The 13,841-nt window shown below is 64.4% G+C and overlaps 1 protein-coding gene across 3 annotated transcripts in view; it reads left to right on the top strand.

The window, feature by feature from the left end:
• The window catches only part of POLR2A (RNA polymerase II subunit A), a 43,375-nt gene extending 31,030 nt beyond the window's left edge, over positions 1-12,345 (top strand). For all 3 annotated transcript variants that reach the window (XM_082781494.1, XM_082781496.1, XM_082781495.1), the window contains 11 exons: positions 476-681; positions 2,378-2,602; positions 3,620-3,866; positions 5,066-5,166; positions 5,256-5,360; positions 6,447-6,629; positions 7,865-8,068; positions 9,260-9,446; positions 10,248-10,361; positions 10,764-10,913; positions 11,002-12,345. In XM_082781494.1, coding sequence (XP_082637620.1) covers positions 476-681; positions 2,378-2,602; positions 3,620-3,866; positions 5,066-5,166; positions 5,256-5,360; positions 6,447-6,629; positions 7,865-8,068; positions 9,260-9,446; positions 10,248-10,361; positions 10,764-10,913; positions 11,002-12,158 — 2,879 coding nt within the window. In that variant the 3' untranslated portion in view covers positions 12,159-12,345. The remainder of the gene's footprint in view (positions 1-475; positions 682-2,377; positions 2,603-3,619; positions 3,867-5,065; positions 5,167-5,255; positions 5,361-6,446; positions 6,630-7,864; positions 8,069-9,259; positions 9,447-10,247; positions 10,362-10,763; positions 10,914-11,001) is intronic.
• The last annotated feature ends 1,496 nt before the right edge of the window (positions 12,346-13,841 follow it).

The following is a 13,841-nucleotide window of genomic DNA, read 5'->3' as shown; positions in this document are numbered from 1 at the left end:
ACACTTGGGGGACCCCCAGGAAGGTTTGGGGGCATTTGGAGACCCCCAGGAAGTTGTTTGGGACATTTAGGGACACTCAGAAGGAGCTTGAGGATACTCAGGAAGGTTTTGGGGCACTTGGGGGACCTCCAGGAAGGTTTTGGGGTACTTGGAGACCCTCAGGAATCAGCCTGGGGACGCTCAGGAAAGCTTTGGGGGAATTTTGGGACACACAGAAGGACTTCGAAGACCCACAGGAAGATTTTAAGACACTTGGGTACCTCCAGGAATGCCTTGGGGGCCTCAGGACCCCCCTAAAAAACCATCCTGGGGCCCTCCCAGCCCAGACACGGAGCACTCGAACCCCCCCAACCCCCAGGAAGCTGCCGAGGGGGAGCCCCCAGCACCTCTCCGGCCACCTGGGGACCCCCAGAAGGGCGCTGGGGACCTCCTGGGGGGGTGTCCTGGGCGCTCCCTCACCCCCCCTCGATGTCAGGGGTGAAGGAGCTGAGCCGCAAGCTGGTGATCGTCAACGGGGAGGACCCCCTGAGCCGGCAGGCGCAGGAGAACGCCACGCTGCTCTTCAACATCCACCTCCGCGCCACGCTCTGCAGCCGCCGCATGGCCGAGGAGTTCCACCTCAGCGGGGAGGCCTTCGACTGGCTGCTGGGAGAGATCGAGTCCAAGTTCAACCAGGCCATCGTGAGTGGGGGCTCTGGGGGGGATTTGGGGGGTGTTTGGGGCGAGGACAGGGGGGTTTGGGGGCTTTGGGGTGATTTTGGAGGGTCTTTGTGATTTTGGGGGGGCTTTGGGGAGTTCTGGCTCAGTGGGGAGGCTTCAGACTGGCTGCTGGGGGAGATTGAGTCCAAGTTCAACCAGGCCATCGTGAGTGGGGGCGCTGGGGGGGATTTGGGGGAGTTTGGGGGTCTTTGGGGGTGATTTTGGGGTGGTTTCGGGGAGTTCAGTCTCAGTGGGGAGGCCTCAGACTGGCTGCTGGGAGAGATCGAGTCCAAGTTCAACCACACCATCGTGAGTGGGGGGGCTGGGGGGGATTTGGGGGAGTTTGGGGTGATTTTGGGGGGTTTTGGGGGAGTTAGGGCACAGGGGGGAGGCTTCAGACTGGCTGCTGGGGGAGATCGAGTCCAAATTCAACCAGGCCATCGTGATTGGGGGGCTCTGGGGGGAATTTGGGGGGCTTTGGGGTGAGGACAGGGGGGTTTGGGGGTCTTTGGGGTGATTTTAGGGGGTCTTTGGGGTGATTTTGGGGTGGTTTTGGGGAGTTCTGGCTCAGTGGGGAGGCCTCAGACTGGCTGCAGGGTGAGATCGAGTCCAAGTTCAACCAGGCCATCGTGAGTGGGGGCGCTGGGGGGGATTTGGGGGAGTTCGGGGTGAGGACAGGGGGGCTTTGGGGTGATTTTGGGGTGGCTTCGGGGAGTTCAGTCTCAGTGGGGAGACCTTGGACTGGCTGCTGGGGGAGATCGAGTCCAAGTTTAACCAGGTTGGGGACCACATCGGGGACAGTCTGGGTGGTTTTGGGGTCCTGTGGTCACCCGGATCTCCCCAGGTGCACCTCAGGGAGATGCTGGGGTTGGATCTTGGGGTTTTGGGACCATTGGGGTGATTTTGGGGTCTCTTTTGGGGCCATATCCCCACAGGTGGACCCCGGGGAGATGTTGGGGTCAGACTTGTGGGGTTTTGGGACCAGACAGGATCAGGGACCACAGGGGTGTCTTTGGGGTCCCCTGACCTGTCCCCCCCTTGCAGGCACACCCCGGGGAGATGCTGGGGTTGGATCTCAGGGTTTCAGGACCAGATCGGGGACCATTGGGGTGATTTTGGGGTCTCTTTTTGGGGCCATATCCACACAGGTGCACCCCGGGGACATGTTGGGGTCAGACTGTGGGGTTTTGGGACCAGATCAGTGATCATGGGGGTGGTTTTGGGGTCTCTTTTTGGGGCCATACCCCCACAGGCACACCCCGGGGAGATGCTGGGGTTGGATCTCAGGGTTTTGGGACCAGATCAGGGACCATTGGGGTGATTTTGGGGTCTCTTTTTGGGGCCATACCCCCACAGGCACAACCTGGGATTGGATCTCAGGGTTTCGGGACCAGACTGGGGACGGGATCAGGGACCACGGGGACAGCTTTGGGGTCCCCTGACGCATCCCCCCCTGCAGGCACACCCCAGGGAGATTGTGGGGTTGGATCTCAGGGTTTTGGGACCAGACCAGGGACAATCGGGGTGGTTTTGGGGTCTCTTTTTGGGGCCATACCCCCACAGGCACAACCTGGGGAGATGCTGGGGTTGGATCTCATGGTTCCGGGTCCATACTGGGGACGGGATCAGGGACCACGGGGACAGCTCTGGGGTCCCCTGACGCGTCCCCCCCCCACAGGCACACCCCGGGGAGATGGTGGGGGCGCTGGCGGCGCAGTCGCTGGGCGAGCCGGCCACGCAGATGACCCTCAACACCTTCCACTACGCCGGCGTGTCGGCCAAGAACGTGACGCTGGGGGTGCCGCGCCTCAAGGAGCTCATCAACATCTCCAAGAAGCCCAAGACGCCCTCGCTCACCGTCTTCCTGCTGGGACAGAGCGCCCGCGACGCCGAGCGCGCCAAGGTGGGGGCCTGGGGGGGTCCCGGGGGGGTCCTGGGGAGATTGGGGAGACCCCGGGGCCGCGTGGTCCCGTGGGGGCCCCGGGGTTTTGTGTCCCTGCTGTGTCTCCGCAGTCCCCGAACCTCTTCTCCTTGTACCAACCTGTGTCCCCATCCTGTCCCCGTGTCCCCTCGTCATCCCCCTGTCCCCATCCTGTCCCCATGTCCCATCCCAGTGTCCCCATCCCTTCCCTGTGCCACCCCCGTGTCCTGGTACTGTCCCCGTGCCATCTCCTTGTCCCTGTGCTGTCCCCTTGCCATCCCCATACTGTCTGTGTCCCTGTGCCACCCCCATGTCCCCATACTGTCTCCGTGTCACCATCCTGTCCCTGTGCCACCCCCATGTCCCCATCCTGTCTCCATATCCCCACCCTGTCCCTGTACCCCCCCCCCCCCCCCCCACTAACTCCATGTCCCCCCCAGGACATCCTGTGCCACCCCCATGTCCCCATCCTGTCCCCACCCTGTCCCCACCCTGTCCCCGTGCCCCCTGCTAACTCCGTGTCCCCCCCAGGACATCCTGTGCCATCCCCATGTCCCCATATCCCCACCCTGTCCCTGTGTCCCCATATTGTCCCCATGTATCTGTGCCACCCCATGTCCCCACCCTGTCCCCATATCCCCATACTGTCCCTGTCCCTGTGCCCCCTGCTAACTCCGTGTCCCCCCCAGGACATCCTGTGCCACCCCATATCCCCACCCTGTCCCCGTACTGTCCCCATGCCCCCCACTAACTCCATGTCCCCCCCAGGACATCCTGTGCCATCCCCATCCTGTCCCCACCCTGTCCCCGTGCCCCCCACTAACTCCATGTCCCCCCCAGGACATCCTGTACCAACCCCATGTCCCCACCCTGTCCCTGTACCCCCCCCCCCCCACTAACTCCGTGTCCCCCCCAGGACATCCTGTGCCAACCCCACGTCCCCACACTGTCCCCGTACTGTCCCCGTGCCCCCCACTGATTCTGTCCCCCCCCCCCCAGGACATCCTGTGCCGGCTGGAGCACACGACGCTGCGCAAGGTGACGGCCAACACGGCCATCTACTACGACCCCATCCCGCAGAGCACGGTGGTGGCCGAGGACCAGGAGTGGGTCAACGTCTACTACGAGATGCCCGACTTCGACGTCAGCCGCATCTCGCCCTGGCTGCTGCGCGTCGAGCTCGACCGCAAGCACATGACGGACCGCAAGCTCACCATGGAGCAGATCGCCGAGAAGATCAACGCCGGTGGGGGCGTTAGGGGGGTGTTTCGGGGGCGTGGGGGGCGGCGGGGGGTGATTTGGGGCGATTGGGGGGTGATATGGGGCTTTGGGGGAGCGTTAGGGGGAACGCGGGGGGAGATTTGGGGCTTTGGGGGAGCATTAGGGGAGCGTTAGGGGGAACGCGGGGGGATTTGGGGGCTTTGGGGGAGCGATTTGGGGCTTTTCAGGAGCGTTAAGGGGAACACGGGGGATTTGGGGGAGCATTAGGGGGAACGTGGGGGGATTTGGGGGTGTTGGGGGGCGATTTGGGGCTTTACGGGAGCATTATGGGGGGCGTTGGGGGGGATTAGGGGGCTTTGAGAGAGCATTAGGGGAGCGTTAGGGGGAACGCAGGGGGATTTGGGGGCGTTGGGGGGCGATTTGGGGCTTTACGGGAGCATTGGGGGGGTGCTGGGGAGGATTAGGGGGCTTTGGGGGAGCGTTAGGGGGAACGCAGGGGGATTTGGGGGCGTTGGGAGTGATTTGGGGCGTTGGGGGAGCATTAGGGGGAACACGGGGGATTTGGGGGAGCATTAGGGGGTGTTGGGGAGATTTGGAGCTTTGGGGGAGCATTAGGGGGAACACGGGGGGATTGGGGGCTTTGGGGGAACATTAGGGGGTGGTGGGGGGTGATTTGGGGCTTTGGGGGAGCATTATGGGGGGCGTTGGGGGAGCATCAGGGGAGCATTAGGGGGAACACGGGGATTTGGGGGCATTGGGGGGGCGATTTGGGGCTTTGGGGGAGCATTAGGGGGGGCGTTGGGGGGGATTAGGGGGCTTTGGGGGAGCATTAGGGGGAATACAGGGGGATTTGGGGGCTTTGGGGGAACATTAGGGGAGTGTTGGGGGGCGATTTGGAGCTTTGGGGGAGCATTGTGGGGGTTTTGGGGGAGCATTATGGGGGAACACAGGGGAGATTGGGGAGCATCAGGGGAGACTACCAGGAGATTTGGGGGCGTTGGGAGTACCGGGGGGATTTGGGGATGATTTGGGGGAGATTGGGGGTGTTGGAGAGAGATTTGGGGGCTTTGGGGGAAATTTGGAGACAATTTGTGGGGGATTTGGCAACTTTTGGGGGGGCACGTGGGGTTTGGGGGAGATTGGGGGGCGTTGGGGGTTTGGGGGAGCATTAGGGGGAGCAGCGTGGTGACCCCCCTTCCCCCCCCCTCCCCAAATTTTTTTTAGGTTTTGGGGACGACCTGAACTGCATCTTCAACGACGACAACGCCGAGAAGCTGGTGCTGCGCATCCGCATCATGAACAGCGACGAGAACAAGATGCAGGAGGTCAGGGCGGGGGGGGGGGGGGGGGCAGCACCCTTGGGTGCCCGGGGCAGGGGGTCGGGCAGGGTGTGACCCCCCCGGCTGCCCCCCAGGAGGAGGAGGTGGTGGATAAGATGGACGACGACGTCTTCCTGCGCTGCATCGAGTCCAACATGCTGACCGACATGACGCTGCAGGGCATCGAGCAGATCAGCAAGGTGCGGGGCCGCGCAGCACCCATGGGTGCTCCCCGGGTGCCCCTCGTGTCCCTGGGGGCGTCCCTGGGTGCCCCTCGTGTCCCTGGGGGTGCGCGGAGGACTCCACGGGGTCGGTCTGGGAGGTTTGGGACACACACCCAAAGGGGTGTGGGGGCGCAGGGTGCTGCTGTGGGTGGCTGGGGAGCACCCATGGGTGCCCAAAGCCTCCATGAGTGCATAGAGGTCTCCAGCAGGACTTGTAGGTGGTTGACGGTGCTCGTGGGGATGTCTGTAGGAACCCCACAAGGTGCTTGGGTGCCTGGAGTGTTCCCTTGGTACCTGGGAGCACCCATGGGTGCTCACAGCAGTGCCCACAGGAACCCACAGGGTGCTTGGGTGCCTGGAATGTTCCTCCACGTACCAGGGAGCACCCATGGGTGCTCGTGGTGGTGCCTGTAGGAATCCCAGAAGGTGTTTGGGTGCCTGGAGTGTTCCCTGGGTACCTGGGAGCACCTATGGGTGCTCATAGCAGTACCCACAGGGTGCTTGGGTGCCTGGAATGTTCCTCCAGGTACCAGGGAACACCCATGGGTGCTCATGGGGGTGTCTATAGGAACCCCACAGGGTGCTTGAGTGCCCAGGGTGTTCTTCCAGGCACCTGTGAGCACCCATGGGTGCTCGTGGGGTGCCTGCAGGAACCCCATGAGGTGTTTGGATGCCTGGGGTGTTCCTGTGGGTGCCTGGGATGTTCCTCCAGGTACCCAGCAGCACCCATGGGTGCTTGTGGTGGTGCTTATGGGAACCTCATGAGCTGCTTGGGCACCTGGGTGTTCCCCGGCCCCCCAGCAGCACCCACGGGTGCTCATGGTGGTTCCTATAGGAACCATACAAGGTTCTTGGGCACCTGGGATGCTCCCCGTGTCCCCAGCAGCACCCATGGGTGCTCAGTGCCTCCCGCTGCCCTTCCTGCATCCCAGCAGCACCCGAAGTTCTCCGCGCAGCAGCCCCGGCTCGGCCCCTCCGTACCCATCCCCGAGGCCCCTGGGGGGTTGCCCCCCAAGCCCCCCGGAGGGCACCCATGGGTGCCGCTGACCCCTCCCCCCGCAGGTGTACATGCACCTGCCGCAGACGGACAACAAGAAGCGCATCATCATCACGGAGGACGGCGAGTTCAAGGCGCTGCAGGAGTGGATCCTGGAGACCGACGGCGTCAGCCTCATGCGGGTGCTGAGCGAGAAGGACGTGGACCCCGTGCGCACCACCTCCAACGACATCGTGGAGATCTTCACCGTGAGTGGGGCCGCGCGGCACCCGTGGGTGCTCCTCCGGCTCCGGGAGCGGGGGTGGTTCCCCTTTGGGGGTGATTCGGGGCACCCGTGGGTGCCCCGGTGGGGTCCTGGAGCTTGGGTGACCCGCGGGTGCTGGGCAGGGAGCTGTGAGCAAGGGGGGGGGGGCTTTGGGGGTGATTCAGGGCACCCATGGGTGCCCCCGTGGGCTCTGGGAGTGGGGCTGATTCCCCTTTGGGGTGATTCAGGGCACCCATGGGTGCCCCTGTGGGCTCTGGGAGTAGGGATGCTCTGAGCTTTTGGGGGTGATTCAGGGCACCCGTGGGTGCCCCAATGGGCTCCAGGAGTGTGGGTGCCCCTCAGGTGCATGGGTGGTGCATGGGGGTATGCAGAGCCTTTGGGGTGCCTCAGGGCACCCAAGGGTGCACAGGGAGCTGTGAGCAAGGGGGTGCGGATCCATTGGGGTGACTTGGACCACCCATGGGTGCACAGGGGGGTACAGAGCCCTTTGGGGTGGCTCAGCACCCTTGGGTGCCCTCAAGTCCTGGGTGGGAGCTGTGAGCAGTGGGATGCCGGAGTCTCAGGGTGACTTGGAGCACCCATGGGTGCCTGAGGCAGTGCACAGGGAGCTGTGAGCAGTGGGTGCTGAGCCCTTTGGGTGGCTGAGCACCCCTGGGAGCTGCAGGTGGGTGCCCAGGGAGCTGTGAGCTAGGAGATATGGAGTCTTTGGGTGGCTGAGCACCCTTGGGTGCCCTCAAGTGCTGGATGGGAGCTGTGAGCAAGGGCGATGGAGAGCCTCAGGGTGATTCGGGGTGCCCAGGGAGCTGTGAGCAGGGGGATATGGAGTCTTTGGGTTGCTCAGCACCCATAGGTGCCCTCAAGTGCTGGGTGGGAGCTGTGAGCAGGGGGATGCGGAGCCTTGGGGTGACTTGGAGCACCCATGGGTGCCAGAGGCGGTGCCCAGGGAGCTGCGAGCAGGGGTGCCTCGAGCCTTTGGGTGACTCGGAGCACCCATGGGTGCCCAGGGAGCTGTGAGCAGTGGAATATGGAGCCTTTGGGGTGGCTGAGCACCCATGGGTGCCCGAGGCGGTGCCCAGGGAGCTGCGAGCAGTGGGTGCCGAGCCCTTTGGGTGTCTCAGAGCACCCTTGGGTGCCAGAGGCGGTGCCCAGGGAGCTGCGAGCAGGGGGTGCCGAGCCCTTTGGGTGTCTCAGAGCACCCTTGGGTGCGTGCCCCCGCAGGTGCTGGGCATCGAGGCGGTGCGCAAGGCGCTGGAGCGGGAGCTGTACCACGTCATCTCCTTCGACGGCTCCTACGTCAACTACCGGCACCTGGCGCTGCTGTGCGACACCATGACCTCCCGCGGGCACCTCATGGCCATCACCCGGCACGGCGTCAACCGCCAGGACACCGGGCCCCTCATGAAGTGCTCCTTCGAGGAGACGGTGCGCGGGGGGGGTTTGGGGGTCCTGGGGGGGATTTGGGGGGGAGTTGGGGGTCCTGGGGGGGGTTTGGGGGGGGTTTGGGGGTCCTGCGGGGGGATTTGGGGGTCCTGGGGGGGGGGAGTTGTGGGTCCTGGGGGGGATTTGGGGGGAGTTGGGGGTCCTGGGGGGGGAGTTGGGGGTCCTGGGGGGGAGTTGGGGGGGGTTTGGGGGTCCTGGGGGGGATTTGGGGGGGAGTTGGGGGGTCCTGGGGGGGGATTTGGGAGTCCTGGGGGGGGATTTGGGGGTCCTGGGGGGGATTTGGGGGGCATTTGGGGGTCCTGGGGGGATTTGGGGGTCCTACAGGGTGGGGATGGGACTGGGAATGGGAATGGGGAGGGGTTCAGGGGTCCTACGGGGTGGATTTGGGAGTCCTATGGGGTGGAGACAGGGCTGGGGGGGGATTTGGGGGTCCTGGGGGGGATTTGGGAGTCCTATGGGGTGGGAGTGGGACTGGGACTGGGAATGGGGAGGGGTTCAGGGGTCCTATGGGGTGGGACGGGGATGGGGGGGGATTTGGGTGTCCTATGGGATGGGAATGGGAATGGGGAGGGTTCAGGGGTCCTATGGGATGGGATGGGGGGGGGATTTGGGGGTCCTATGGGGTGGGAATGGGAATGGGGAGGGTTCAGGGGTCCTATGGGGTGGGAGTGGGGCTAGGGAGAGTTGGGGTTCCTACAGGGTGGGAATGAGGCTGGGGGGGGTTTGGGGGCCCTATGGGCTGGGGATGGGAATAGGGCGGGGGGGTTTCAGGCATCCTACGGGGTGGGGATGGGGCTGGGAATGGGAATGGGTTTGGGGGCCCTATGGGGTGGGAATGAGGCTGGGGGGTGCTGCTGGGCCACTTTGGGGGCTGCTGGGCTCAGGTTTGGGGCGCTGGGCTTGCAGGGGGCGGATCTTGGGCTACCTGGGCAAGTTTGGGGGCACCCCACTTCAACTTGGGGGGGGTCCCGGGCTGTGGGTTTGGGGGCGCTGGGCTTGTTGTGGGGTCTCCCCTTTACTCAGAGGCCTTCCAAACACCGCGGTGCTTTCGGGGCCACCCCGCTGGGAACACCCCGACCCCTTTAGGGCCGGATTTAAGCACCCCACCCCACCCCAAACACTCCCTGTACGGGGACGCCCCCCCCCGGGCTCTGACTTTTGGGGGTCTTTCAGGTGGACGTGCTGATGGAGGCGGCGGCGCACGGGGAGAGCGACCCCATGAAGGGGGTGTCGGAGAACATCATGCTGGGGCAGCTGGCCCCCGCCGGCACCGGCTGCTTCGACCTCCTGCTGGACGCCGAGAAATGCAAGCACGGCATGGAGATCCCCAGCGCCATCCCCGGGCTCGGCGTCGGCGGCTGTGAGTGCCCCCAAAAAAAAGGGGGGGCGGGGGGACCCCAAAAGGTCCCCAAAGGGGTCCCCCAGGGGGCCCAGGGGGATGGGGATAGGGCGGAGGGGGAGGGGGATTGGAGTTGGTTTGGGTGGGGTCCGGGGGGTTGGGGGTCCCATGGTGGGGTTGGGGGGGGCTCAGGTAATGGGGTCCCCAAGGGAGCTGGTCATTGGGGTCCCATGTTTGGGACTAGGGGGCCTGGACATCGGGGTCCCCGTGGTTGGGATGGGGGGGGCCTGGACATCGGGGTCCCCAAGGGACCTGGATTTTGGGGTCCCCTTGGTTGGGGTTGGAGGGTCCTGGATATCAGGGTCCCAAGGGACCTGGACATTGGGGTCCCCACATTTGGGACTGGGGGGGCCTGGACATGGGGGTCCCCAAGGGACCTGGATGTTGGGGTCCCCTTGGTTGGGATTGGGGGGCCCTTGGTATTGGGGTCCCCGAGGGACCTGGATGTTGGGGTCGCTTTGGTTAGGACTGGGGGGGGGCTGGACAGCGGGGTCCCTAAGGAACACAGATGTTGGGGTCCCCTTGGTTGGGATTGGGGTCCCCGTGCTTGGGGTTGGGGGTGCCTGGAGGTGGGGGCCCCAAAGGGACCTGGATTTTGGGGTCCCCAGGTTTGGGGTGGGGGTGTCCCAGACATCTGGGTCCTTGCAGTGAGGTTGGGGTGACCCGGACGCTGGGGTCCCCCAAACCCCGGGGTCTGCGGGGTGACCCCGTGCCCCGAGGGGGGCGACCCCCCCGTGCTTAACCCCTTTCCCCCCCCTGCAGCTACTGGAATGTTCTTCGGCTCGGCGCCCAGCCCCATGGGGGCCATGTCCCCCGCCATGACCCCCTGGAACCAGGGAGCCACCCCTGCCTACGGGGCCTGGTCCCCCAGTGTCGGTGGGTGCTGGGGGGCTGGGGGGGGTAATGGGGTGTTGGGGGGGGCTGGGGGGGGTTGGGCACAGCCCTTGGTGGCCACTGGGGTGGACTTGGGGGGGACTTGGGGGGCTCTGGGGGTCCCTGGGGCAGCTCAGGGGGCTGTAGGGGGGCCGTGGGGTGGGTTTGGGGTCTGGGGGGGGTTAATGGGGGTCTCCAGACCCTGCTGGGGTCACTGGGGGTTAACGGGGGGGGGAATTAATGGGTGGGGGGCTCCATGGGTGGACGGGGTGCGAGGGGAGTGGGGCACTTCGGGACCCACTGTGAGTCCCTGGGGTGCCTCGGGAGGGGGGCACGGGGCTCTGCGCCCCCCCCCCGGGGTGCTCCCCACCCCCCACCCCTCTCACCCCTGTCTGTGCCCCCCAGGAAGCGGGATGACCCCCGGGGGGGCCGGCTTCTCCCCCAGCGCCGCCTCGGACGCCAGCGGCTTCAGCCCCGGCTACTCGCCCGCCTGGTCGCCCACCCCCGGCTCCCCGGGCTCCCCGGGCCCCTCCAGCCCCTACATCCCCTCCCCAGGTGAGTGCCCCCCGCCCCGGGGGGGGCCGTGGGACCCCCCCACCCCCCCGGGGCTCCTCTTCTTCATCCTCTTCCTCCTCTCCCGCAGGCGGGGCCATGTCCCCCAGCTACAGCCCCACGTCGCCCGCCTACGAGCCCCGCTCGCCCGGGGGCTACACCCCGCAGAGCCCCAGTTACAGCCCCACCTCGCCCAGTTACAGCCCCACCTCGCCCAGTTACAGCCCCACCTCCCCCAACTACAGCCCCACGTCCCCCAGCTACAGCCCAACTTCTCCCAGCTACAGCCCCACCTCGCCCAGCTACAGCCCGACTTCTCCCAGTTACAGCCCGACCTCCCCCAGTTACAGCCCCACTTCTCCCAGTTACAGCCCGACCTCGCCCAGCTACAGCCCCACCTCCCCCAGTTACAGCCCGACTTCTCCCAGTTACAGCCCGACATCCCCCAGCTACAGCCCCACCTCTCCCAGTTACAGCCCAACATCCCCCAGTTACAGCCCCACCTCGCCCAGCTACAGCCCGACTTCTCCCAGTTACAGCCCCACCTCACCCAGCTACAGCCCAACCAGCCCCAACTACAGCCCCACCTCGCCCAACTACACCCCGACCAGCCCCAGTTACAGCCCAACTTCTCCCAGTTACAGCCCGACCAGCCCCAACTACACCCCGACTTCGCCCAATTACAGCCCCACGTCCCCCAGCTACAGCCCCACCTCTCCCAGTTACAGCCCCACCAGCCCCAGTTACTCCCCATCCAGCCCCCGCTACACCCCGCAGTCTCCCACCTACACCCCCAGCAGCCCCAGCTACAGCCCCAGCAGCCCCAGTTACAGCCCCACCAGCCCCAAGTACACCCCGACCAGCCCCAGCTACAGCCCCAGCTCCCCCGAGTACACCCCGACCAGCCCCAAGTACAGCCCCACATCCCCCAAGTACAGCCCCACCAGCCCCAAATACAGCCCCACGTCCCCCACCTACAGCCCCACCACCCCCAAGTACAGCCCGACGTCCCCCACCTACAGCCCCACCTCGCCCGTCTACACCCCCACCAGCCCCAAGTACAGCCCCACGTCCCCCACCTACAGCCCCACCAGCCCCAAGTACAGCCCCACCTCGCCCACCTACAGCCCCACCAGCCCCAAGGGCTCCACCTACAGCCCCACGTCCCCCGGCTACAGCCCCACGTCGCCCACCTACAGCCTCACCAGCCCCGCCATCAGCCCCGACGACAGCGACGAGGACAACTGAGCCGGGGGGCGCAGGCTGGGGGGCTGCCCCCCAAGTGTGGGGCACGGGCAGGGGAGGCTTCCCCTGTCCCTGGGGGCCGGGGCTGTGGCCCCCCGTCCCTGTGGGGCCGCTGGTTCTGGGCGAGGTGTAATTTATGGGTGTCGGTAGTTAATTAGGGGGAATTAAGGGGGGGGGGGAGGGATGTGGGGAACCCCACGGTGGTGGCTTTGGGGGCAGGGGGGGGGTCCTTTACCCCCCCCCGCCCCCCTTCACTTCGGTTCTTTGATGTACTTGGGGAAAACGATTGTAACTTCACTTTTGGGAATAATAAAGGTTTTACTAATTTTCAGCTTGGTCTGTGCCTGTTTCGGGGTGGGGGCAGTGCGCTGGGCCCCCCCCCCAGCCCCCATTTTTCCTTAGGGTCCCCCCGACCCCACTCCTCCCTGGGCACCCCCACCCCCTGCCCCCTTTCCTCCCCGGGCTCCCCCCCTTTACACCACCCCCCTACCCCCCCCCCAGACCCCTTTGGTGGTGCTTTGGGGGTCCCCTGGCCGCGGGGGGGGCCCAAAATGGGGGCGTCGCCCCGCTGGCAGCGGTGGGATTCGAACCCACGTCCCCGCGGGGACTGGAGCCTAAATCCAGCGCCTTGGACCGCTCGGCCACGCTACCGCGCGCCGGCCCAGCCCCGCCCGCGGGGGTCGCCTCTGGGGGGGCGGGGCCAGGCCCAGCAGGGGGCGGGGCCAGGGGTGGGGTGGGGTGGAGCCGGGGGCCGCGGGTTCGAGTCCCGCCGGGGCCCCGCTGCCTCGCGCGCTCCTCTTGGTTTTGTGTGGAAAGTGTCTTAAATAATTTTCTTCAGGCAGGATTTCCTGTGAAGTTGTTTTATTTCTGATCTCAGTGGTGGGCGTCCTGCCAATCCGCAGTGTGAGAAACACTCCGTAGCCAATAACTTAGGCTCAGGCGAGGATCTCAGTGAAGTAATTTATTTGTGATTGCAATGGCAGGAGAGAGCGCACCTCCTAGTTCCAAAACACAGTTTATATACCTTTTGATGGCAGGACCCTCCCCTGTTTCCCCACTGAGGGGGTAATCCAGGTTCACAATCTATCTGATGCTTCACAAACAATGCATGGCCTTCAGTCGCCGGCCTGTTCAATTTCAAATTTCTTTTGACATTTTTACTGCTTGAAGTGGTCATGCTTCTTCACTTATCTGACTTGACACCCTGATTTTCACCTAATTGTCCTAAGGAGTCTGATTGTCTGCATTTTACAAGGTCGCCTGCTAAGCTTTCTCAGCACCGTAAGCATATCTCAGTACCGCATTCCCTCCTTCTAAACAGTGTAACTCTGCAAAAACAACATTTCCATTCCTACAGGAGCATGTTACAGTCAATACATGTATACCATAAATATACCATAAGTATAGTAAATATACCACAGCCTTTTATTTATTCCCTATGCCCCAACACCCGATCACCTCCCGTTTCCTCCCTGAGTACTACAGCTTCACAAGCTACTCGATGCTCCTCTGTACCATCTATGTACAATTTTTCCTTTCTTCAACCCTTTAATTTCTCCCTTTCCCCCCTTTTTTTCCTCCTTTCTTATGTTTCGGTAACCTGTGATCTGTGTTTTACTGTCCCCACATTCCTCATGCTGTTTTTCTCAAGCTTTCTCCTTATTTTGGAGCAGCGAGGCCTTCTCC

Source organism: Aythya marila (genome assembly GCF_965140915.1).
Source record: "Aythya marila genome assembly, chromosome: 31".
Taxonomy (NCBI): domain Eukaryota; kingdom Metazoa; phylum Chordata; class Aves; order Anseriformes; family Anatidae; genus Aythya; species Aythya marila.
Note: the sequence above shows the minus strand (reverse complement) of the source record. Positions and strands in the feature narration are given on the sequence as shown.